Source organism: Microcaecilia unicolor, chromosome 12, assembly GCF_901765095.1.
Source record: "Microcaecilia unicolor chromosome 12, aMicUni1.1, whole genome shotgun sequence".
Lineage (NCBI taxonomy): Eukaryota > Metazoa > Chordata > Amphibia > Gymnophiona > Siphonopidae > Microcaecilia > Microcaecilia unicolor.
The window spans coordinates 1425725-1452497 of NC_044042.1; the positions used below are offsets into that span (position 1 = coordinate 1425725).

The 26773-nt window shown below is 48.0% G+C and overlaps 1 protein-coding gene across 2 annotated transcripts in view; it reads left to right on the forward strand.

Annotated features, from left to right (window-relative positions):
• The window catches only part of SORT1 (sortilin 1), an 80910-nt gene that overhangs the window by 39766 nt on the left and 14371 nt on the right, over positions 1-26773 (forward strand). For both annotated transcript variants that reach the window (XM_030221523.1, XM_030221524.1), the window contains exons 14-15: positions 11976-12166; positions 20085-20274. In XM_030221523.1, coding sequence (XP_030077383.1) covers positions 11976-12166; positions 20085-20274 — 381 coding nt within the window. The remainder of the gene's footprint in view (positions 1-11975; positions 12167-20084; positions 20275-26773) is intronic.

Below are 26773 nucleotides of genomic sequence, written 5' to 3' on the forward strand. Positions count from 1 at the left end.
GAATGGAAGGGGATGGAGATAGTTATATCATCTGCGTAGATAAATGGATGAAGGCCTAGGTTCGCTAGTGCGGATGCAAGGGGAAACAGCATGATATTGAAAAGTGTTGGTGAAAGGGGCGAACCCTGGGGGACCCCACAGGAAGCTTTCCAAGGCGCGGAATGAACTGGAGTGCCTTTGACCTGGTATGTTCTTGTGGACAGAAAACCCTTGAACCAATGTAACATGCACCCTCCGATGCCTATGGTGTCCAGTAAGATGTTGTGGTCCACCATATCAAACGCGCTGGACATATTGAACTGCAGCAGTAATATTTTAAAATCAGACAGGGCTGTAACCAGAACCGTTTCAGTGCTAAACTGAGTACGGAAACCTGACTGTGAGTAGTGCAGAATGTCAAAGGTCTTTAGGAATACATTTAACTGAGTATTTACCAGGCTTTCCATTACTTTGACAATCAGCGGTATAGATGCCACAGGTCGATAGTTTGAAATGACGTCGGCTTTGATCTTTGGATTCTTTGGATTGAGAGTAAGGAGAATCTTGCCATACTCTGGGGGGAAGATGCCCTGGTGCAACATGGAGCGCTTTAGAAACGTTATCTACAGGTACGCTTTCAAAGGCAGTCCATGTGCAGTCGACTGGGCAGTAAGCAGTGCATGGATCCAATGAGTTTAGGAAGTCATCCACAGCTGTGGGGGAACTAGTTAGTGTGGATCTGAGAGCTTGTATTTTGTCTTTGAAATAAGTTGCAAGTAGGTCTGCCAAAGGTAGGTCGTCCTGAGAGGTCTCCAGCTTTTTGGTTGCAAGAAGAGTTCAGGAGCTGGTTTAGCTTTTTGTTATCTTTGCCTGCAGATTTTAATTTCATGGAAAAGTAGAAGCGTTTAGCTTTCTTGATGGCATACTTATATTTGCGGTGGCTGGCTTTCCAAACTTCCAGCGCTTGATCTGTCTTCTTTTTGCACCATACACGTTCAAGCCTACGTGTTTCAGTTTTCAGAGTTTTTAGTTCAATAGAAAACCAAGGCGTTGAACTACGGAAATAGGAAGTTTTGTCGTGGGTGCTATAGAATCTAGCCCAGGCATTGAGAGAGTGTGCAGAATCGGCTTGCACTGCCCAGTCATTGCTATAGACTAACTTCCAGAATAATGGAATGTCAATTACACCTCTCGAGTTGTAAGTGCGTAGTGAGCTGTGTTGGTGCAGGCCCGAGCTTAACCAGCTCAGGGTGAATTGAAGTTTGTAGTGATCAGACCAACGGATATCATTTAGGAGGAAGTTGGAGTCATCTAGGAATTTAAAGGTGAAGAGATCTAAAGAATGGCCTTTGGAATGGGAAGGGCAAGCATCCGGACACTTTAGGTCCCAGAGATGGAGGAAATCCAGAAATTGGAGTGTATCCGGGGGGGGTTAGATTGTCAAGGTGAAGATTAAGGTCACCCATTATGATGATATTTGGGCTGGCAAAACCCACTTCTCCTCTTCCTCCACTTTCTATCTCAGTTGATAACACCCTCATCCTCCCCGTCTCATCTGCCCGCAACCTCGGAGTCATCATTGACTCCTCTCTCTCCTTCTCTGCGCATATCCAGCAGATAGCCAAGACCTGTCGCTTCTTCCTCTTTAACATCAGCAAAATTCGCCCTTTCCTCTCTGAACACACCACCCAAACTCTCGTCCACGCTCTCATTACCTCTCGCCTGGACTACTGCAACTTACTCCTCACCGGCCTCCCACTTAGCCATCTATCCCCCCTTCAGTCTGTTCAGAACTCTGCTGCATGTCTCATATTCCGCCAGAACCGATACACTCATATCACCCCTCTCCTCAGGTCACTTCACTGGCTTCCGATCAGATACCGCATTCAATTCAAGCTTCTCCTTCTTACCTACAAATGCACTCAGTCTGCTGCCCTCACTATCTTTCTACCCTCATCTCCCCTTACGTTCCCGCCCGTAACCTCCGTTCACAGGATAAATCCCTCCTCTCAGTACCCTTCTCCACCACCGCCAACTCCAGGCTCCGCTCATTCTGCCTCGCCTCACCCTATGCTTGGAACAACCTTCCTGAGCCCTTACGCCAAGCCCTCTCCCTGCCCGTCTTCAAGTCTTTGCTTAAAGCCCACCTCTTCAATGCTGCGTTCGGCACCTAACCATTACCGTTCGGTGAATCCAGACTGCCCCAATTTGACTGCCCCTATCGGACCGACCGTTCACTTGTCTATTAGATTGTAAGCTCTTTGAGCAGGGACTGTCTCTCTTTGTTAAATTGTACAGCGCTGCGTAACCCTAGTAGCGCTCTAGAAATGTTAAGTAGTAGTAGTAGATAGTAGAGAGAAAGTCCAGGAGATCTGCTTGATTATTATGCCAATTAATTGGAGGCCTGTAGAATAGAACACAGACCAGGTGTTTGCGGAGTGAGCTATGATGAATATTTACTGCAGCAATTTCAAGTGATGGGGAAAGGAGGTCAGTGCAGGATTCTACAATGAGGTGTGAACGGTGTATGAGGGCTAAGCCACTGCCCCTTTTTTCTTTCCTGTCCCAGTGAACAATTTTTGTAGCCCTCCGGACAAAGATCAAGCATAATGGGGTCCGCAGGTACTCGTAACCAGGTTTCTGTGACGAACGGAATGTCAAGTTCCTCGGTAGTGATCCAATCCGATAGAAGCTCAGGTTTGTTCACAACTGATCTAGCATTGATATAGTCAGTTTGCAAAGGATGAAACTGAACAGCCTGCTGCTTTGCACATGGGATAGGTAGAAGATGCCTTGGAATATTGGTGTGTGCTGCCGATGAGTTCTGAGCAGCATTGTGGGAAAGGCGGCGAGCTGGTAATCTCCAATTATGTGAGACCAATGGTATAGAGTTGTATGTGGGCTCCGTTGTGGTGCGAGAAAAGTGGATAAGAGTGGAAAAATAGAAAAACAGAAGTACTTGCAGAATTGATGATAGCAGGAGATAGTTGACAGGTGGAAGAAGCCAATATGGACAGTTTGTCTCCCTCCTCTTAACTGAAGAACTCAAATTAAACAGGTGTATCCAGACTGCGACACGGAGGAACAGTGGAAAAGGCCTGGGAATGGAGCCAGACCAGGACTGCAGAACAGAGCAGAACAAGAACCAAATCCAGGAAGTTTTTAGGCAGGCAAGAAAAGGCAGCTAGGTGAAGATAACTTGATGGAGGAAAGCTTGAGACTAAGCTGCGTGTCTTGACCAGAAGAGCCCAGCAGGTGGCAGCAAAGGAGAGGCTACGAGGAGCAAGACAGAAGTCAAGCCATGCAGGAAGCAGTTGGGCAGGACCTGCAGCAGGATCTGGAACCCCTCAGGCAGGCACCAAGAAGCACCGTTGTCTCGCCACCGCCAAACAGCTGACCCGGATGAAGAGAAGCGCCCAGCCCAGCGCCCCGGCTCCCGCCACGCAGCTCCCACACGCTAAAAAAAGCTGCCGGTAAAACGGCGGAGGGAAAGGAGCACTGATCACCCGCAGAGGAAAGAGAAAACGGACACAGCGCCGCCCGAGCAACACGGACCAGGAAGGCCTCTGAACCAACGGCCAGGCCGCTAGCTTGGCAGTAATTAGGGGACCCGAAGAGATAGCAAGCAAAAGGATCCCCCGCCAGTGCGATGCCAAATGGAACCGATCAGCGCAAAACCGGGCCAGCAAGCAGCCTGACTGGTACCACACCGCAGAGGTATCTGGGGCTGACGGTTTAGATGCCCGTTAATCGGCGGCCATTTGGAAGGTTTATTAGGCTGAAGATTATTCTGTAGGCCAAAGAAACAGATCTTGAAGGATATGTGTGCTTTGACAAGTAGCCAATATCGATTTTGGAGCAGAGGTCTCGTGCTTTCAAATCGTTTTTTGCTTTATATGAGTCTTGCCGCTGTGTTTTGTGCCGTTTGAAATTACTTCAAGGTTGGCTCCTTACATCTAGCTTAGATTCCATTGCAATAATTTGCAGGGCTATGACCAAGGTTTGACCCAGCATGCGAAATATATCGTTTTTACTACGTTTGAGTTTCCACATTATATGGAACATTTTTATTTGTAATATTTCCTATCTGGTTAACTCGTGATCTATGGTGATTCCTAGAATTGGTTTATTTGCTATTACATAAGTACATAAATATTGCCATACTGGGACAGACCAAAGGTCCATCAATCCCAGCATCCTGTTTTCAACAGTGGCCAATCCAGGTCACAAATACCTGGCAATATCCCCAAAAAGTACAAAACATTCTATATTCTTATCCCAGAAATAGTGGATTTTCCCCAAGTCCATTTAATAACGGTCTATGGACCTTTCCTTTAGGAAGCCGTCCAAACCTTTTTTAAAACTCCGCTAAGCTAACTGCCTTTACCACATTCTCTGGCAACGAATTCCAGAGTTTAATTACACGATGAGTGAAGAAAAATTTTCTCCTGATTCGTTTTAAATTTACTACATTGTAGCTTCATCGCATGCCCCCTAGTCCTAGTATTTTTGGAAAGCGTAAACAGATGTTTCACATCTATCCGTTCAACTCCACTCATTATTTTATAGACCATTATCATCTCTCTCCTCAGCCGCCTTTTCTCCAAGCTGAAGAGCCCTAGCCATTCTAGCCTTTCCTCATAGGGAAGTCGTCCCATCCCCTTTACCATGTTTGTCTATCAACCTCACTCTTAAGCCCCAGGGCATGTGGAGTATGAGCTCAGTCTTCTGTGTGGAAATCTGTTTGTTTGTAATCTGTTTGTTTGTCTATCTTAACTTGATATACCACCTTTCAGAACTTTGCAGACAAGGGTGGTGTTAGTTGAAAACCATTGAGAAAAGAAATGTAATGCCAAAAGTCAAACAGGATAGGGTGACCACAGTTGCAAAAGAGAAGAGTAGAGCAGTTTCAAGATGCCATAAAATTAAAAAATAAAACCAAAACCCCAAACATGTGCTTGGTGTACTGCTGTCTGTAATTTTTACAGTGCTGGTAAGTCTGCTAAGCTTTTGAGGGTCTTTTATAGGGTTTTGTGCTACTTTACACAGTGTCTGGCAATGAAGGGAGTTTGTGTTCATTAGTAAACACATAATTGCCTGTCCTTGGGTTTTGAAAAATATATGGATAGTATCAAGCCATTTCAATTGCTTAATGGCCAGACATTATCTGTATATTGGTGGGCTGAGAGAGGGGTGAGGCAAAATGTTATTCAGGGGCAGTTTGGATAAGTTCTAAATTTAATTTTGGCAAAGGCCTGCCAAATAGCACATAGTCACCTGATAATCTGTACATTCAGTGCTGCTACCTATATGGATAGTGATGCTGAATGGTAAAATTATGTATCATACCTGATAATTTTCTTTCCATTAATCATAGCTGATCAATCCATAGACTGGTGGGTTGTGTCCATCTACCAGCAGGTGGAGATAGAGAGCAAACTTTGCCTCCCTATATGTGGTCATGTGCTGCCGGAAACTCCTCAGTATGTCGATATCAAAGCTCCATCCACAGGACTCAGCACTTAGAGAATTACACCCACAAAGGGACACTCTGCCCAGCTCACCACCGCCGAAACGGGGGAGGGGAATTAACCCAGCTCATCCCCACACAAGTGGGGGAGGGGAATCCGTCCAGCTCATCCCCGCAGAGCGGGGGAGGGACACCACACCCGCCGATGCGGGGGGATCTGGCTTATCCTGCAACCGCAACCGCGGGAGGAGCTGACTGACCCTAACATCGCCGAAGCGGGAGGGGTACAAAGCTGCCCTACAGCCGCACGAAGCGGGAGGGAGCGCCGGCAGAATTTATGTCTCAATCCAGCCCCGTAAAACGGAGGGGAGAGGAATGCAGCAGCTCACTATAACACAAACTCGTCTCAACTCTTGAAGAATCCAATTGAAAAAACTTGAACACGAAGTCCTCCTGAGCAGGAACTGAAGACTAAACTTGAACCTGAAATGCAACCAGAATATAAACAGTACAGATATCTGGGAGGGGCTATGGATTGATCAGCTATGATTAATGGAAAGAAAATTATCAGGTATGATACATAATTTTACCTTCCATATCATCATGCTGATCAATCCATAGACTGGTGGGATGTACCGAAGCAGTACTCACCCAGGGCGGGACATTGAAATCCCTGACCTCAACACTGAAGCTCCAAACCGGGCCTCCGCCCGTGCCACCACAGTCAAGCGGTAATGCTTGGAGAATGTATGGGCCGATGCCCAAGTTGCCGCCTTGCATATCTCTTCCAAGGAGACGGACCCGGCCTCTGCCATCGAGGCCGCCTGAGCTCTAGTGGAGTGAGCCTTCAGCTGGATAGGCGGCACCTTCCCCGCGGCCACATAAGCCGCTGCAATGGCTTCCTTGACCCATCTTGCCACTGTAGGCTTAGCAGCCTGCAGACCCTTACGAGGACCTGCAAACAGGACAAACAGATGATCCGACTTCCGGAAATCATTGGTCACTTCCAAATATCTGATGATGACTCGTCTCACATCCAGATATTTAAGAGCAGAGTATTCCTCTGGGTAGTCCTCCCTACGAAAGGAAGGGAGACAGAGCTGCTGATTCACATGGAAGCGAGAAACAATCTTGGGCAGGAAGGAAGGCACTGTGCGAATAGTCACTCCTGCCTCAGTGAACTGCAGAAAAGGCTCTCGACATGAGAGCGCCTGGAGCTCGGAAACTCTTCTGGCTGAAGTGATAGCCACCAAAAAGACTGCTTTCAACGTCAGGTCTTTCAGAGATGCCCTCGACAAGGGTTCAAAAGGCGGCTTCTGTAATGCTCTTAGCACCAGGTTGAGATTCCACGCAGGCACCACTGAGTGCAGAGGAGGGCGCAGGTGATTAACTCCCTTGAGAAAACGCACCACATCTGGCTGCGAAGCCAGGGAAGCACCCTTCAGGCGGCCCCTGAAGCAAGCCAGGGCCACTACCTGGACTTTAAGGGAACTGAGCGACAGGCCTTTCTCCAGACCTTCTTGCAGGAATGCCAACACTGAAGAAATTGGAGCAGTGAATGGAGAACATGAGCCTGCTTCACACCACGCTGCAAAGGTACGCCAAACCCTGGCGTAAGCAGTAGAAGTAGAGCGCTTCCTCGCTCTCAGCATAGTGGCGATGACCTTGTCTGAGAAGCCCTTCTTCCTCAGACGCTGCCGCTCAATAGCCAGGCCGTAAGACCAAAGGGGGAGGGATCCTCCATCACCACGGGACCCTGATGTAACAGGCCCTGCTCCACTGGCAGCCGCAGAGGATCGTCGACTGAGAGCCTGATCAAGTCCGCATACCAGGGACGTCTGGGCCAATCCGGACCCACCAGGATTATCCGGCCCGGATGCTTTGCCACCCGGTCTAGCACCCTGCCCAACATGGGCCAGGGCGGGAACACATAGAGGAGCTCTTGTGTCGGCCACTGTTGGAGAAGAGCATCTACTCCCAGGGATCGAGGGTCCCGTCCTCTGCTGCAAAAGCACGGCACTTGGCAATTGGCCGATGACGCCATCAGATCTAGGCTCGGCTGGCCCCAGCGCTTCGTGATGCCCAAGAACGCCTGAGCAGATAGCTGCCACTCTCCGGGCTCCAAGGTATGGCGACTGAGAAAGTCCGCCTTGACATTCATGACTCCGGCAATGTGGGCCGCTGACAGCTGTTCCAGGTTCGCTTCCGCCCACTGGCATAGATTCATGGCCTCCTTGGCTAGAGGGGCGCTCTTGGTACCTCCCTGGCGGTTGACATAGGCCACAGCCGTGGCATTGTCCGACAGGACCCGTACTGGCTTCAACGCCAGTACCGGGATGAACTCCAAAAGCGCCAACCGAATGGCTCTGAGTTCCAGGAGGTTGATAGACCACTTTGCCTCTGCAGGAGACCAGAGCCCCTGCGCTGTCCTTCTCAAGCAGTGGGCTCCCCAGCCCGACAAAGAGGCGTCCGTCGTGACGACAATCCACTCCGGGGTCACCAGAGGCATTCCTGCAGACAACTTGTCTGTCTGCGTCCACCAGCTCAGCGCCTTGCGCACTGCTGGGTCCAAGGGAAGGCGCACAGCATAATCCTCCGACATCGGAGTCCAGCGCTGCAGCAGAGAGTGTTGTAGTGGTCTCATATGAGCCCTGGCCCAGGGCACTACTTCCATCGTGGCCGTCATAGAGCCCAACAGCTGCACATAGTCCCAAGCCCGAAGAGGAGAGGCTACTAGGAACTGGTCCACCTGAGCCTGAAGCTTGACAATCCGATTGTCTGGCAGGAACACTCTGCCCACTTGGGTGTCGAATCGAACTCCCAGATACTCCAGGGACTGAGTTGGGCGCAACTGGCTTTTCTCCCAGTTGATGATCCACCCCAGGGAGCTCAAAAGAGCAACCACCCGGTTCACAGCTTTGCCGCACTCTGCATAAGAGGGGGCTCGGATCAACCAGTCGTCCAGATAAGGATGGACTTGTACTCCTTCCTTCCTCAGGAAGGCCGCGATGACCACCATTACTTTGGAGAAGGTCCGCGGAGCAGTAGCCAACCCGAACGGGAGGGCTCTGAACTGGAAGTGTCGGCCCAGTACTGCAAAACGCAGAAAGCGTTGATGAGGAGGCCAGATGGGAATATGCAAGTACGCTTCCTTGATGTCCAAGGATGCCAGGTACTCCCCTGCCTTCACTGCCGCTATAACAGAGCGGAGAGTCTCCATGCGAAAGTGCCGAACTTTCAAGGCCCGATTGACCCCTTTGAGGTCGAGGATAGGCCGTACAGAACCTCCTTTCTTTGGTACCACAAAGTAAATGGAGTAACGTCCCTTGCCAAGCTGATTTTCTGGCACCGGAAAGACCGCACCCAGGTGGATCAGATTGTCCAAGGTCTGCTGCACTGCCACAGCTTTGACCGGAGACTTGCAGGGAGAGAGTACAAACCCGTCTCTTAAGGGTCGGCAGAACTCTAGCTTGTAGCCGTCTCTGATGACTTCCAGCACCCAAGCGTCTGAAGTTATTGTGGTCCACTCGCCCAGAAACGAGGACAGCCGTCCTCCAATCTGCACTGGGGCGTGGACCAAGGCCCCGTCATTGGGTACGAGACCCTGGGGGAGGACCGGAGGGAGCACCTCCGGGACGGCGGTCTCTGCGAAAGGAATGCTGCTTGGGGGAGAAGTTCCTCTTGAAGGAAGAGGAGGCAGAATAGCCCGACCTGCCCGGGCGGTACCGACGGGCTTCCTGAAACCGTCCTCTGGAGGTACCGGGGCGAGTACTAGCCCGAGCCCTGACCTCTGGTAACTTCTTGCCCTTAGACGTGCCGAGATCGGTCACGATTTTGTCCAGCTCAACCCCAAAGAGCAGCTTGCCTTTAAAAGGCAATCTAGCCAGGCGGGATTTAGAGGCGTGGTCAGCAGACCAATGCTTCAGCCAAAGCCACCGCCGCGCAGAGATTGTCTGAGCCATGCCTTTAGCTGAGGCCCTCAAGACATCATACAGCAAGTCTGCCAAATAGGCCAAGCCCGATTCCAGGGCCGGCCAATCAGCCCTCAAGGAATGATCCGAGGGGGAAGCCCGCTGCACCATAGTCAGGCACGCCCTGGCCACATAGGAGCCGCAAACTGAGGCCTGCAAACTTAAAGCAGCCGCCTCAAAGGACGACCTTAAGGCCGCCTCCAATCTTCTGTCTTGGGCGTCCTTTAGGGCCGTGCCACCTTCCACCGGCAACGCCGTTTTCTTAGTCACCGCAGTGATTAAAGAATCCACGGTAGGCCACAGATATGCCTCACGTTCACTTTCAGGCAAAGGATAGAGGCGGGACATAGCCCTAGCCACTTTAAGGCTCGCTTCCGGGACATCCCATTGAGCCGAAATTAAGGTGTGCATGACATCATGCACGTGGAAGGTTCTAGGCGGGCGCTTCGTCCCCAGCATAATGGCAGAGCCAACAGGGGCTGAGGGAGAGACGTCCTCCAGAGAGGAAATCTTCAAAATGCCCATGGCCTGCACTAACAGGTTGGCAAATCCTCTGAGCTAAAGAGCCGCGCTGCAGAGGGGTCATCCGCTCCATCCGAGCGGGGATCCGTCTCCTCCAAGGAATCCGCAAAGGACCGTTGGGAGAACTCAGAAACGCTGCCCTCATCTACATCGGAGGAGACAAAGTCCTCCAAGGCCTGGGAATCAACCCGAGGGCGTTTACCTCCGGGGGCCTCAACCTCTTTACCAGACGAGGGAGCAGGGGCAGCGTTTTGCATAAGAAAGGCCTGATGCAGCAGCAAAACAAACTCGGGGGAGAAACCCCCCAGACTGTGCACTTCCGCAGCCTGGGCTACAGCCCTAGACGCACCCTCAACCGGCGCTCGCAAGAGCGGGGGAGAGACATGCGCATCCAAGATGGCGTCCGGCGCGACACTCTGCGAAGGAGCCGCGCGGGAAGAACGGCGCTTAACTTTAGCCGCTTTTGTGCCGTCGCCCAAATTAAGGGCGTTCATGGCATTAATGTCTCCCACCTCAAGGGCGGCCCAAGAAGAAGCCATCCGAGCCGCGTGGCCGGCCAAGATGGCGGAGGCGAGCAGCGGGGGATGGGCGTTTATGGCGGGAAAAACCGCCACACCGGAGGAAGGACCGGGACACTCATCGGTCACGAAATTGTCACCCAACAAGGGCGAATCAGACTTTAAGACCCCCGCATCCTCTCTAGAAGCGCACAAGCGATCCGGGGAGCGACTCTTTGCGCCCTCGCCCTCCGACGCCATAGGCCACGTGGAGATCAATCGGGGAACCCCCTGCCCGCTATAAAAAGGTAAAAATTACCTGCTTTCCGCTCCGAGCTGTAACGACCTGGTGTCCCAGTGAGTAGCTGCAATAAACGTTTAAATAAACGTCGAAATAAACGCCTTTAAGGACGTTCAAAAAAAATTTTTTTTTTTTTTTTAACGGAGCCAGCGGGAGGGGGGAGAAAAGGAGGGACCTGGCGCCACCAGGTTTGCACTTGCTCAGGAAGAGCCCTCAACCCCAGGCACTCAACAAAACCTAAAAATTAGGCTTGGAGGCCTAGCCAGAGCTGCTGCTGTTTGTGACCACCACCTGCTGAGATAGAGAACATACTGAGGAGTTTCCGGCAGCCAGGGTTGCCAGGTGGAAAATTTTTTTCCAGCCCGATGGAGCCCAAAAAACAGCCCAAAACCCGCCCAAACACAAACCCCGCCCCTGACACCCCCACCCCCGCGTCATCACCCCCGCCCCCGCCGTCATCAACCCCGCCCCCGCCGTCACCGGCCCCGCCTCCCACGTCATCGGCCCCGCCTCCCACGTCATCGGCCCCGCCTCCACGTCATCCGCCCCGCCTCCACGTCATCCGCCCCGCCTCCCCGTCATCGGCCCCGCCTCTCACGTCATCGGCCCCGCCTCCCACGTCACTAACCCCGCCCAAAACGTCATTAACCCCACCCAAAAACGTCACTAACCCCGCCCCCCCGCGGCCGAAAAAACCGCCCTGAAGGCCAAAAACAGCCCAAAAAACCGCAACCCGCCGCGGGCAAAAATTTCCCGCGGCGGGTCGCGGAAAACCGCCCAATTGGGCGGTAAAACCGCCCACCTGGCAACACTGCCGGCAGCACATGACCACATATAGGGAGGCAAAGTTTGCTCTCTATCTCCACCTGCTGGTTGATGGACACAACCCACCAGTCTATGGATTGATCAGCATGATGATATGGAAGTGTGAATTGAGTTAGCATTTAATTTAAGCTGTGCTACTGCTGACTGAACATTTACTGTGTGGCTCAAAGATGGGAGCATGAAAGCAAAAGTTGGTTCAGGTGGTACAATGCCTTGAGCCATCCCAGTTTGCTGCTGGTGTATACAGAATGAGCCCTATGCTTGGTTTCCCCTAAGCCTGTGTAGGCCTTGGCCTTGTGTATTGTCTCCTTTTCTCCAAGGCCAATAGGATTTTCTGGTCTTAGCAGATAAAATCCTCTGTGATTTAGTATAGAGCAAGTCTGTAAAGTACATTTTATCTTCTGTTGCAGGTTCTCCACAGATGAGGGACAGTGCTGGTACACCTACAACTTCACCAAAGAACCCTTCATCTTCACTGGGCTTGCAACAGAACCAGGAGCCAGGTCCATGAACGTCAGCATCTGGGGGTTCCAGCAGTTTTTAATGTACAAGTTTTGGGTCTCCTATACGATCAACTTCAAAGATCTTCTCACAAGACCTTGTGGGTTCATACTTTTTCCTCTCAAATATAGACTCTGTGCTGTACCAGGGCACCTCATTCATCCCTTGCACTGGTCCCTGCTGTTCCAGTATTGAGACCATCATACACGTAGTAACATAGTAGATGTTAGCAGATGAATACCAAAATGATTCATTTGGTGTGGTTAGTAAGATGCTTAAGGTTGTAGCAGCCACTTTGTGCAGGTTACCTTCCCCCCCCCCACCCCCTCGTGCCACCTGACAAATGCAAAAAAAGCCATTTAATTGCCATTTGAGTTTAAGGGCCACTCCAGTGCTTGATTTCCATCTTCTTCCATTAAAAGGATCGAATTTGACTTCCGGTGGAGGCATGGAGCAGTGAAGACGCAGAACGGAGCTGCTCCGGGGTGCCTTCAAAAATCAGCGCTCGTAAAACCTTAAACCTGTCACGGAGTGCAAAGACAGAGAGAGAAAGTGTTCGGCATCATCTTAAGCGGGGGGAGAAGGAGACGCGGCGGATGGCATCCAAGCAAGCTCGTAAAGAGTCCAAAGACAAGACCCGCGCCGCGGATCACAAAATGGCGGATAGGGCCGCGCCACCGTCGCCATCACCAAGCTCGCCATGGGCAGCAGAACTCTCAGAAGAGGTGAGGGCGGCAGTTGAGCAAGCGGTGGGGGTCAAGCTGCAATTGATTCTAGAAAAACTGGACGGAATGACTGAGCAGCATACCAAGTTGTTTAATGAGCTACAGGCGGTACAGCAGCGAGTAGGGCAGGCAGAGGATGACATTCGCAAAGTGGAGGAAGAGCAGCCACGATTACAGGCGCGCCTTACGGCGGTGGAGGGGAAGCTGGAAGATTTGGAAAATCGGTCCAGGAGGAACAACCTCCGCCTCGTGGGGCTGCCAGAACTGCTGCCTGAGCGGTCCCTCTGCAATTTTCTTGAAAAATGGCTGCCAGAAGCGCTGGGAAATGAGGAGCTGGAGACCACACTGCGCATAGAACGGGCACATAGGCTTGGCCAGAGGAGAGATGATATGGGAAGACCGAGAGTAGTAATCTGCCGAATCCTTAATTATGCACACAAGTCACTCATCTTGCAAGAGCTGCGTGCAGGTAAACATTTGGAATATAAAGGGAACAAAATTTTATGTTTCCAGGATTACTCCACCACAGTGTCAGCGGCGAGGAAAAGCTTCGCGCCACTATGTTCTAAACTCTTTGGGTTAAAGTACCGATTTAGTCTTTTGTACCCAGCGAAACTTAAACTGCTCGACAATGGGAAAGCGGTGTTTTTTGAAAAGGTAGAGGAGGCGACTACATATGTGGACACGATGCTGGCCAAGGGACATGGCGAATGAGAGCACGAAGTGGGCCTATGGTGAGTGGCAGGCTCCCATGGTGATCAGATGGCTGGTATGGGCAAAGTTCGCTAAGTTTGTTGTTATAAAAGTTATAAAAGTTAAAGTGGCAGTGGAAAAGAAAGCAAGATTTGGGTGCTTCGCTGGTGCAGGGGCAGCTGAACAATCAAAGAGCGGAGAGGTTGCCTGAAGTGCGAGGGAGTCTTGCTTTGGGTACTTTATGGCTGCTGGGGAAGGAGTATAAATACATTTGAAGTCTTCCCAGTTACAAGTGGAAGCAAAGACATGTAGAGTAAAGAAAGCGGCTATGGAGATTCTTCAACTTGAGAGAAGCAGCATACTAATCACGCATTAGTGGTGGGTGTTTAACCACTTACTGGTGACAGCTTTTGTCAGAAGAGGAGAATTTCAACTTTGGAACATAGACAGTGAAGGTTCTAAGAGGCGAGAGACATGGATATAATCCAGCTGGCCCCTGATGAACTTGGTCTCCTACAGTGGACTTCACACACAAAGTAGAGTCTTGGTGATCATACTGTTGCAGAGGACAGAGTGACAGGTAGTGGTCATCAATGATAAGATAGGCACCCTAGCCTTGGTAAAACAGGAAGTCGTGCCTAGAGGCATAAGGGGAATGAGAAAGGGGATAAGAGGGGGGAGGTGGAGGGGGAGGGGTGGGGAGGGTTGGGCGGGAAGGGAGGGGGGAGGGTGGTATGGGAGGCGGGGGGGGAGGGAGGTTCTGTTTGCATGTTGTGTTACAGTAAGAACTTTGAGTATGAAGATGTGGGGAGTCCGAGGGAAAGTGCGGAATGGGGAGCGACAGGCTGAGAGGGTGGGGGCTGGGACACTCTCTTGGTATACAAAGCAGACTAGAAGTCAGTTGGTGGAAAGCCTAAGTACTGCGAGAGGAGTGACATGACTTCAATACAGATAATGACATGGAATGTAGGGGGTATACACTCCCCAGTTAAGAGACAAAAAATCTTAAAGGCGTTGAATGACAATAAGGTGTCTATAGCATTTTTGCAAGAAACACATCTCACGAGGGAAGAGCATATGAAGCTGAAAACTTGGTGGGTGGGTGAACTATATGATGCGCCTGCAGAGGGGAAAAAGGGAGGAGTGGTGATCTTAATTAGGAAAAATCTTAATGTGAAGGTGAAAGGGGTGGTAGCGGATCCTGGTGGGAGGTATGTCCTAGCCTCAGTGATAGTGGAAAGACAACCACTTCTACTCTGTAATATTTATGCTCCCAACAATTATGATAAACAATTTTTTGCACAACTTACTAGGAAAATTCTAGAGATGGGAGATATACCAATGGTGGTGGGAGGGGATATGAACGATGTCATGGATCCAGTGTGGGATAGATCTAAACCAACAGGGAAGGAATTGGCCAGGAAGGAGAGGGGCCTTGTTAGGTTGAGTGACACTTTGGAGTTGGTGGATGTATGGAGAACTTTGCATCCGATAGAAAAGGACTATACACACCTCTCCAGAGCTCATAATACACTGTCCAGAATAGATTATATACTGACTACGCGAGAGTTACTGACCAAAGTGGAGGAAATTCAGATAGGTCCAATAATGGTCTCAGATCATGCTTGGGTAAGACTGCGAGTTCGGATAGAAGAGGAGAAGGGGGCAATGGGGACATGGCGTTTCCCAGCTCATTTATATAGGGATAACCAATATATACTTTATTTGGTAGAGAAATGGAGAGACTATAGTATTAATAACGACCAGCATAGGGAGGATCCAGTTCTTTTTTGGGAGACGGCAAAAACGGTTCTGCGGGGGGAAACCATCTCTTATCTCGCCTTCCGGAGGAGGGCTCGGAACAGAGAGGTGCTTCAATTGGAAAGGCGGGTGATAGCTTTAAGGAAGAGGTATAGCCAGGATCATAATCCGAGAATTAGAAAACAGTTGCTGGAGGCGCAGCAAGCCTTAAATGAACTATTGCAGGAGAGGATGCAGAAAGCGAATATATATTACAAATATCAGCTGTATAGATTCGCTAATAAAAGTGGGAGATTCCTGGCGAGGATGGCCAATAGAAAGCTGGGGGTTAAAAAAATACTTACAATGAGGGCTGATACAGGAGAACGGGTGCATAGTGATACAGGCATAGTGGGAATATTGGGAGATTTTTTCAGCAACTTATATACGCAGCAGGAGGACCTAGTACGGCCTAGCGAGGCTTATCTCAGCAGCATGGATCTGCCACAAGTATCTGAAGAGGAGGTAGAAGTGTTGAATGCACCAATAGCTGTCGAGGAGGTAGAGCTAGTGATTAAATGGAGTAAGTTAGGGAAAGCGCCGGGGCCGGATGGCATGAGGAATGAATTCTATAAAATGCTTAATATTGAAATCAGCCCGGTCCTTACAGAGGTGTTTAATGTGGCCATACGACAGGGGCAGCTGCCGGCGCACTTAAATAGAGCACAGATTAGTGTGCTGCCAAAGCCAGGTAAGCCAGCAGATCGACCTGACTCATACAGGCCAATTTCTCTGTTGAATGCAGAGTTAAAATATCTAGCAAAGATATTGGCGAACCGCTTAGCGAGATATTTACCATCACTGATCATGGACTCTCAGGTAGGTTTTACCTGTGGGAGGGTGATAGCCAAGAATATGAGGAGAATTTGGGTGGCACTAGAAAGGGTACGAATGGAACAGGTCCCAGCATTGTTGGTGAGTTTTGACGCGGAGAAAGCGTTCGACCGCGTGGATTGGACCTATTTGTTTGAAGTGTTGACGGCATATGGCATAAGGGGCCCTTTTGCGCAGGCGGTCAAAGTGCTATACACGGACCCGAAAGCGCAGATATTTGTGAATGGCATGAGATCTGAATGGTTTCCAATTAGGAGGGGCACGAGGCAGGGTTGTCCACTCTCACCACTTCTTTTTATCTTGGCGTTAGACCCTTTAATGAGAGAGATCCAAAACAATGGAGACATTCGAGGAGTGAGGGTGCGGGACTATAACTTTAAGACAGCTGCATTTGCTGATGATCTCTTGGTGTTACTTACAGAGCCTAGGCACTCTTTGCCATTTCTCATGGAAAGTTTAGAGGAATATGGGAATTTCTCAGGGTTTCGGCTCAATCTTCAAAAGTCAGAAGCGTTAACTAGCAATGCTGAGCTTAAGCGAGAATGGGCAGACAGTTTCCCCTTGAGATGGGCGCAGGGATCTTTTAGATACCTGGGAATACAGCTTCCAATGGACACGAGGCGGATCTACGAACTAAATATAACTAAGTTGTTGAAAGAGACTAAAGATCAACTAGCTCGATGGTCGATGCTTCCTTTGTCTTTGATGGGACGGATACAACTATTCCGCATGATAGTGTTTCCACGTTGGCTATTTGTTATGCAGGCTCTGCCATTAAGATTGTTGAACCGTGATGTGGTGGCGCTTCGGAGGTTAGTGGTAAAATTCTGTTGGGCAGGTAGGAAATCGAAGATGAAATGGCAATATTTAGTGGGGCACCGGAGTAAGGGGGGGTTAGGACTCCCAGATATGAGGGTGTATAATCAGGCATGTCTTTTGAGGCATCTGCGAGACTGGATTATGGGCACATCTGCTTTTACGGACGTGGGGATGGAACGAGCGCACTTCCATCCATGGCATTTGAATTACTTATTACATGTCCCAAAGAAAGGGAAACTGCCTGGAAGACTCAGAGATAGTTTATTGTTGGGGCCTCTTTGGCATGTGTGGAGGGATTTGTTGCAACGATGGGGCCAGGATCCCACCACTAGTATATTACTGCCGTTGGCAGGGAATGATGAGTTCCCGCCTGGGAGAGATAATGCAGTGTTCCGTAGATTGCAGGAACAAGGAGTGGAATTGTTAGAGAGTGTCATGCAGGAGGATGGCACCTTGATCTCTTGGATGGACTTTCAGCAACGATGTTCAGGGGGAATGGCGGCGATGTTGGCTTATCGACAATTGTCACATTACGTGCGTAGTCTGCCCAAAGAAGGTCTGTTCCCTCGATTTGGGAGGCAGCTTAAGGACTTTCTAGAGGGAGATGCATTGGGACAGACCTCAGTATCCTGGTTCTGTAAAGAGATAGAGAAAGGGCGTCCGGAGAGGCGGGTACTAGAGGTGGCGGACAAATGGAGCGTTGAAGCACAGTGCCAAATTCCTGAGAAGCTTATAAGGCAATCGTTGTTGGGAATAACGAGGGTGGTCCACAGTGCAGAAATGCAAGAATGTCAGTATAGAATCCTTTATAGAGCCTACTTTTCCCCTAGAAGAGCTTTTCTTGCAAAAGTAACCACTACTGATGCCTGCCTCAAGTGTAAGCAGGGTGGAGCTACACTAACACACTGCCTATGGCAATGTAGATACATTAAGGGCTTCTGGTGGGGATTGGGTAGATATCTTAGTGGAGTTCTAGATCATCCAATAGTCATCACATTTGACAGAATGTTGTTAGGTATTCCTGGACGGTGGGGGGTGGACACACGAGGGGACCAATTGTTTTTGAGTAAAGCATGCATGGTGGGGAAAAAGTGTATCCTTGGTCATTGGGTGCTGGACATGCCTCCTTCTCACTGGTACTGGAGGAATAGGGTACATCAACTGATGCTCTGGGAAGCGAGAGGGGCGCGACTGACACCAAAAAGGCAAAAGAATTTCTTAACAATATGGGGGAAATATATAAGTACGATATCGCCAAGAGCACGAAGTCAAATATTAAATAGATTACCATGGGATATTGGAAGGGACCAGAGGGAGTCAGAGGTGGGACATGCAAACAGAATGGGAAGGGGGGAGGGAGAGGGAGTAAGGGTGGACTCATAAGGATGGAGGGTATATATTTAGCTAGAATATAGGTAATCTGGTTGGAAGTCTGGGTAGTAAGGGGAGGGAGGGGGGAGGGGCATAGTTGAAGGGAAGATAAGGGAATGGAGGATACAGTAGTTGAAGGGGAACTATGATATAATGTAATACCTCTGAGAAGATGTACATAGAGGGTGGGGAGGGGATGGAGGGGAAGGCATGATCAACAAGTTTGATGGCTGTACGTTACTGTTTAGATCGCCTGTTTATTGGTTTGTTGGTTTAAAGCTGATTTCTTGTGCATTTGAAATGTAGAGGGTGTTGTTAACTTGGATGTTCCTCAATATAGTATTGATGAAGGAATTTCTATAGTGGAGAGGGGGGAGGAGGGGGGGAGAATAAATAAATAACTTGATGACTGTATAATGGATTTGGTAGAATGGCTTAATATTGGAGAAATGTACACGGCTGTGGAAAGTGTCTATAAATGAAGAATCTATGTTTTATGTTTGTCATCAATAAAAAACATTTTAAATAAATGGTCAGGCCGGCCGCTGGCAGAGCATTAAAACTGGAAAAAAAAAAAAAAAAAAAAAAAAAAAGGATCGAATTTCATGACCGTTTGTTTTTATCTGCTAAACCTCCTCCAGGAGAATTTTCCAGGCATCTATCTACCACCCTTCCTACAAACCAACGTTTCCTGACATTGCTTCTGAGTCCACCTAGTTCCACAGCTTCCTTTCCTTTGTAAAGAGTTAATTTCTTGGGCATTAATATTTTTCAGTGTCTGTACCATATCTCTCCTCCCCTTCCTCTATAGGGTATACATCATCTATGTCTTTCAGTGCAGACCCTGTACCATTTTGGTTGCTTTTCTCTGAACTGTCACTAGCCTCCTTATCCTTAGTGAGAGACAGCCTCCAAAACTGAACACGGTAATCCAAGTGACGCCCCTGTACATGTTGTTGCCTCACCCCCACCCCTGCTGGTTATGCATTTCTGTTTCTCTGCAGCCCAGCATCCATCTGATTTGGCTGCTGCTTTATTACACTGTTCTGCCACTCTGAGATCATCAGATTCTGTGGCTCTGAAAGGACTGGGCTTGATGGATCTTTGATTCACGTAGGCTTTGGCCTCATGTAATGTCCAGGTCTGACCCAGGATAGCAACTCATATTCTTTCACACATCCTTCATATTTCTGTACTCTAAATGCTTCACTTGTGCTTCTTCCAAGCATTTGACCAGTTCTCTTCAAGTTTATTCAGTATATTGCTCGTCATTACAAAACATCTGAACAGTTTATACAGTCTGTCATTTTTTAACTTCTCAATTCTTCATGGGTGTTCTCTCTTTTTCCTTCTAATTCTTCCACAATATTGCTCACAAAGGTATTAATCAGAACTGTGACATTCCACTAATCACCTGTTTCTCCTCTGAATTGCATTTACATGGCTGTGTCAACGTACCTCTCTCCTCCTCTGCAGTAAGCCTGCTGTTCCTATACGGAGAACCCCATACATACAGCTATGCCAGTGTATATCACTTGGTACTGAAAGAGGAAAGAGCTACTGCAGGGAGCTTATCAGTATGGGAACAGTAGGAGGTGCTGCAGGGCACGAGGCCTCCGTACACATAGCTGTGCCAGTGCACCTCCTGCTGTTGGTGGCTAGTTCTGTTTTGATAATATATTCCTTCTTGAGGGAGCTGGAGTTGTCGTTTTGTATTATTTGTTTCCCTGTGTCAGTCTGTCCCTGTTCTAATTGGAGTTTTTTTCCCCCCCTTAGGTGAATCGAAGGACTATGTTATGTGGCTTGCTCACTCTAGTGATCCTAATGACCCTTCAGATGGCTGTATTCTAGGATACAAGGAGCAATACCTTCGTCTTCGTAAATCTTCTGTTTGCCAGAATGGTCAGGGTTACAGAGTTTCGAAACAGCCGACTGTGTGTAGTTGTACGCTGGATGACTTCCTCTGGTATGGAGCACAGATTTACCAGAGATACTTTAGCAGCCAGCTACTGTTCTGAAATTCACTGGGATTGGGTTGTGTGTTTAATCCTGCCATGAGTTCCTTGGAAAGAAATGCAACATTGGGCCAGATGTTCAAAAGCAGTTATTTATATAGAAGCTTTGCTAAGGAGCTTGGTGCTCCATCTGCTACTTTTCAGCAGTACTCTATGGATAGTGCCAGTGAAAATCCTGGACCACCTCAGCACTATCTGAATAGCACCAGGGCAGAATGTGCTAATTCTATGGACCCAGTTCAGAATTAAGCCAGCAAAAAAGGGTGTCTTAACAAACCACCCAGTTATACAAATAGCGCTGAATATTACTCCTGTCTGTAGAGCTAGCAGTGATCACCAGTAAATGCATGCATTCAATATTGCTCCCTGTCTAGATAGCAGTGCTGAAATGGCATTTGATTATTGACTTGGTTGTTGGAATTGATGTGGGATTTGAAGGAGAAATGTCTTACCTGATAACTGTTTTTCCTTTGTTTATCCCACTCATGTTTGAATTCCGTTACTGTTTTCGTTTCCACCACCTCCTGCGGGAGGGCATTCCAAGCATCCACTACTTTTCACGGAGAGAGTAGTGGATGCTTGGAATGCCCTCCCGCAGGAGGTGGTGGAAACGAAAACAGTAACGGAATTCAAACATGCATGGGATAAACATAAAGGAATCCTGTTCAGAAGGAATGGATCCTAAGGAGCTTAGCCGAGATTGGGTGGCAGAGGCGGGGATGGTGCTGGGCAGAGCCGGTGGAGGGAGGCGGGGATGGTGCTGGGCAGACTTATACGGTCTGTGCCAGAGCTGATGGTGGGAGGCGGGACTGGTGGTTGGGAGGCGGGGATAGTGCTGGGCAGACTTACAGTGGTGGAAATAAGTATTTGATCCCTTGCTGATTTTGTAAGTTTGCCCACTGACAAAGACATGAGCAGCCCATAATTGAAGGGTAGGTTATTGGTAACAGTGAGAGATAGCACATCACAAATTAAATCCGGAAAATCACATTGTGGAAAGTATATGAATTTATTTGCATTCTGCAGAGGGAAATAAGTATTTGATCCCCCACCAACCAGTAAGAGATCTGGCCCCTACAGACCAGGTAGATGCTCCAAATCAACTCGTTACCTGCATGACAGACAGCTGTCGGCAATGGTCACCTGTATGAAAGACACCTGTCCACAGACTCAGTGAATCAGTCAGACTCTAACCTCTACAAAATGGCCAAGAGCAAGGAGCTGTCTAAGGATGTCAGGGACAAGATCATACACCTGCACAAGGCTGGAATGGGCTACAAAACCATCAGTAAGACGCTGGGCGAGAAGGAGACAACTGTTGGTGCCATAGTAAGAAAATGGAAGAAGTACAAAATGACTGTCAATCGACAAAGATCTGGGGCTCCACGCAAAATCTCACCTCGTGGGGTATCCTTGATCATGAGGAAGGTTAGAACAGCCTACAACTACAAGGGGGGAACTTGTCAATGATCTCAAGGCAGCTGGGACCACTGTCACCACGAAAACCATTGGTAACACATTACGACATAACGGATTGCAATCCTGCAGTGCCCGCAAGGTCCCCCTGCTCCGGAAGGCACATGTGACGGCCCGTCTGAAGTTTGCCAGTGAACACCTGGATGATGCCGAGAGTGATTGGGAGAAGGTGCTGTGGTCAGATGAGACAAAAATTGAGCTCTTTGGCATGAACTCAACTCGCCGTGTTTGGAGGAAGAGAAATGCTGCCTATGACCCAAAGAACACCGTCCCCACTGTCAAGCATGGAGGTGGAAATGTTATGTTTTGGGGGTGTTTCTCTGCTAAGGGCACAGGACTACTTCACCGCATCAATGGGAGAATGGATGGGGCCATGTACCGTACAATTCCTAGTGACAACCTCCTTCCCTCCGCCAGGGCCTTAAAAATGGGTCGTGGCTGGGTCTTCCAGCACGACAATGACCCAAAACATACAGCCAAGGCAACAAAGGAGTGGCTCAGGAAGAAGCACATTAGGGTCATGGAGTGGCCTAGCCAGTCACCAGACCTTAATCCCATTGAAAACTTATGGAGGGAGCTGAAGCTGCGAGTTGCCAAGCGACAGCCCAGAACTCTTAATGATTTAGAGATGATCTGCAAAGAGGAGTGGACCAAAATTCCTCCTGACATGTGTGCAAACCTCATCATCAACTACAGAAGACGTCTGACCGCTGTGCTTGCCAACAAGGGTTTTGCCACCAAGTATTAGGTCTTGTTTGCCAGAGGGATTAAATACTTATTTCCCTCTGCAGAATGCAAATAAATTCATATACTTTCCACAATGTGATTTTCCGGATTTAATTTGTGATGTGCTATCTCTCACTGTTACCAATAACCTACCCTTCAATTATGGGCTGCTCATGTCTTTGTCAGTGGGCAAACTTACAAAATCAGCAAGGGATCAAATACTTATTTCCACCACTGTATAAGGTCTGTGCCAGAGCCGATGGTGGGAGGCGGGACTGGTGGTTGGGAGGCGGGGATAGTGCTGGGCAGACTTATATACGGTCTGTGCCAGAACCGGTGGTGGGAGGCGGGGATAGTGCTGGGCAGACTTATATACGGTCTGTGCCCTGTAAAGGACAGGTACAAATCAAGGTAAGGTATACACAAAAAGTAACACATGTGAGTTTATCTTGTTGGGCAGATCTTTTTCTACCGTCATCATCTAATATATCTACTATATAGTCCTACTGGTTCAGGACCTGTAGGTTGTGGCCAGTGACAGCAGATGGTGACTGAGCCTAAAGACTTCTGGACTCTGCTCTATAAAGGCACTGTGCATCCACAAATTTCAGTATGTCAAATGACAAAGCAGTGGTGACTAGAAGATGCTATATTACCTGATATTTTAAAGGCGTCATTTATCAGAAGAAAAAGTTGTAAACTGTTGAAAAAATGAACTTGAGAAGAAACTTTGAAATTTCATGGAGAATATATGTATCCGTTAAACATTGAGAGATGAGGCACCAAACATCTTGGGTGGAACTCTGGACTGGTCTGTTAGGTCTAAAGGGAAGAAAGTTATTGGATAAGACTTAATTTATCCTTCCTCGGTGTCCAGACCAGACCAATTCACAACCTGTGGAATGTTGCAGAGCAATCCTTAAGAGCGAGGGTAAGGGTCATTGATTCGATATACCACCTTTCTGTGGTACAATCAAAGTGATTTACATTTATTATATGCAGGTACTTTCTCTGTCCCTAGTGGGCTCACAATTTAAGTATTGTACCTGGGGCAATGGATGACTTAAGTGATTTGCCCAGTCTCAATTCCATTTTTAGTCTTCCTCCTTTCACTAATGTACCTGAAGAAGTTTTTGTTGCCCCTCTTTACATTTCTAGCCATTTCTTCTTGTACCAGACGTATTTCTGTTTTGCCTTCTTTCAGTTTTCATCCAGTATTCCTCTGTGTTCTCTTCTTGAGTTCTGTATTTCTGGGCAAAAGTATTGGGAATTGAGGCCGATGCAGGACAGACGTCTACCGTATGTGTCCCGCAAATGGCAGAAGATGAAAGAAGATTTGGCAACTCCAGTATTATCACTTTATTGTTACCTACTGCGAGGGAGGGTGCTGTGCAGCTCAAAGGGGGGGGAGAGATATCTTGACTGGTTAAGTTGAATACCATCAGCAATACTTGGAGATATGTGGTTATAACCAAGACTCCATCATATTTGTCTGCCTATATGGTTGGCACGGTGGAGACATGACAACCCAGCATTTAATCATGGGTGACTGGGGCCCACACAGACTGGTGTACGTGGCTCTGGACACCTTGTTGGGTAGACTGGATGTACCATGTGGCTCATTATCTGCTGTCATTTACTGTGAAAGAACCAAGGCCTTCAGCACAAAATTCAGGTTCCACTCAGGAAAAGGCTTTACGGACAGGAGGATGAACGTGAGAGACTGCTCTAAGAAAGCAGACCACATCTGGATGAGCTGTGATCAGCAATCTTTCAACTTGGCCTCTAGAATAAGCCAAGGCAGAGACTTGAACTTTTAAAGAATCTAGAGCCAAACCTGTGGAGAGATCTTCCTACAGAAAGACTGGGATATGGGCTGTGGAGGCAGAAAAAGGAGAACACATCGCATCACAACTCAAGAGTCCTCCACACTCTTACATACATATTGGAAGTTGAATGTTTCCTAGCTTGGAGTAAGGTGGCAACTACTTCTTGTGAATCTCCTTTTTCAGGTGCGACTTCTCAAGAGCCATGCTGTGGGATCTTCCATTATTACTAGTCCCTGCATCAGGAGGCCCTTCTGTGGCAGGCAGAGTGGTTGATCTGTCTGACGACAGTTAAGGTCTGCAAACCAGCTGTTACACCCATCACCTTGGAAAATCTTACTTTATTCTTTATTAAAAGCTTATATACCACTTTTACAAACAGAAAAAATTGACCAAAATGTTCTGGGCACTGTGGCTAGGCCAAAAGACATGGCACAAAGTTGAAAATGAATACCTAGAATTGCAAATCTGAAGTATCTAATGCAGCAGCCATATCAGCATGTGAAAATACACCTTTTTGAGATCCAAGGAGATAAAAGCTCTTCCTGACAGACCACTGATATTAGATTAGCATTTCCATCCTTAAATGCTTTATTTTCAAGGCTTGATTCACACCTTTTAGATCTAAAAACTGCTTTCCTCCGTTTTGAACCACAAAATAAATTGAAATATCTTCCAATGCTAGTTGAATAGTACTGGAACCCCCGTGCCCAGATAAAAAGATTTTGAAAAGTATCCCGTACGATTGTTGTTTTGACTGGAGGTTTTGCACAGGGAAACTAGAAAGGAAATCTGACAGAGGATAAACAAAATCCAGTTTGTATTGTTGACTTATTACATCCAAGACCACTGGTTTGATGTGGTCTTCCAGAACAAGGGAAGTCTTCCTCCTACTTGATCCCTTGAGGTATAGATACACAACCCTTCTTTGCAAAGGGCAGGAATTTCCCAACAAATGGGTTGCCTGCTGGGCTCCTCTTTTATCTCCATGAAAGGAACCTTTCTTGAACTGAAATCAGGACCTCTGACAGGAACTGGACCTCTCTGGTCAGTATTTCCTCAGTTCTTAATACCTTGAACGCGAGACAGTTAAGAATAAGAGTATCCATACTGGGTCAGACCAATGGTTCATCTAGCCCAGTATCCTGTTTCCAACAGTGGCCAAAAGAGGTCAGAAGTACCCGGCAAAAACTCAATTAGCAACATTCCATGCTACCAATCCCGGGGCAAGCAGTGGCATCCCCCATGCCTATCTCCAGAGCAGACTGTGGACGTTTCCTCCAGGATCTTGTCCAATCTTTCTTTTCTTTTTCTATTTTTAAACCCAGATACGCTAAGTGCTGTTACCACATCCTCTGGCAAAGTGTTTAAGAAATTAACTGTTGGATGAAACATACTTCTTCCTAATTGTTTTAGAAGTATTTCCATGTAACTTCAGTGAGTGTCCCCTGGTCTTTGTACTTTTTGAAAGAGTGAAAAATTGGTTCACTTCTACCTGTTCTACACCACTCATGATTTTGTAGATCATAATCATACCCTCCCCTCAGCTGTCTCTTTTCCAATCTGAAGAGCCCTAACCTCTTTAGCCTTTCCCCATATGAGAGAAGTCCATTCCCTTTATTGTTTCGGTCACACTTCTTTAAACCTTTTCTGATTCCGATATAATTTTTTAAAGATACAGTGACCAGAAATTGAACGCAATACTCAAGGTGAGGTTGCACAATGGAACAATACAGAGGCATTATAGTATTCTTGGTCTTATTTTGCATCCCTTTTCTAATAATTCCTAGCATCCTGTTTGCTTTTTGGCTGCCGCCACACTCTGAGCAGAAGATTTCAGTGTACTGTCTACAATTAAAACCTAGATCTTTTCTTGGTTGCTGACTCCCAAGATGGACCTGAGCATTGGATATCTATGACTTGGATTATTCTTCCCAATGTGCATTTGGACAAATTAAATTTCATCTGTCATTTTGGATGCCCAGTCTTCCAATTTCCTAAGGTCTCCCTGCAGTTTTTCACAGTCCGCATGTGTTGGTCTTGAAGTACGCAGCTTGTCTTCAGGAAGTGTATGAGGCTTAGGATCCCCTAACTCTTTGACGGTCTTTTCCAAATCTTCTTCAAAAGTGTCTTGCCCCTGAACAGTAGCCTCATAAGGCAAGTTTTGGAAGCTGTATCAATTGACCAGTTGGGGAGCCAAATTTGACGTTTCACAGACACCACTATAACTGTTCCTCTCACTGAAGCCCTTATCAAATCTAGAGTATATCAGCAATATAAGACACGTTTTTACATCCACTGCAGGGAGGATCTGGAAATGGGCAGTGCAGATTGCTGCCAAAATATCAAATATTTCAGCAAGATGTCAAGTTTGTTGTCCTGTGTACTTAAAAACCCACTTCTTCCAGAATTATAATCTTCT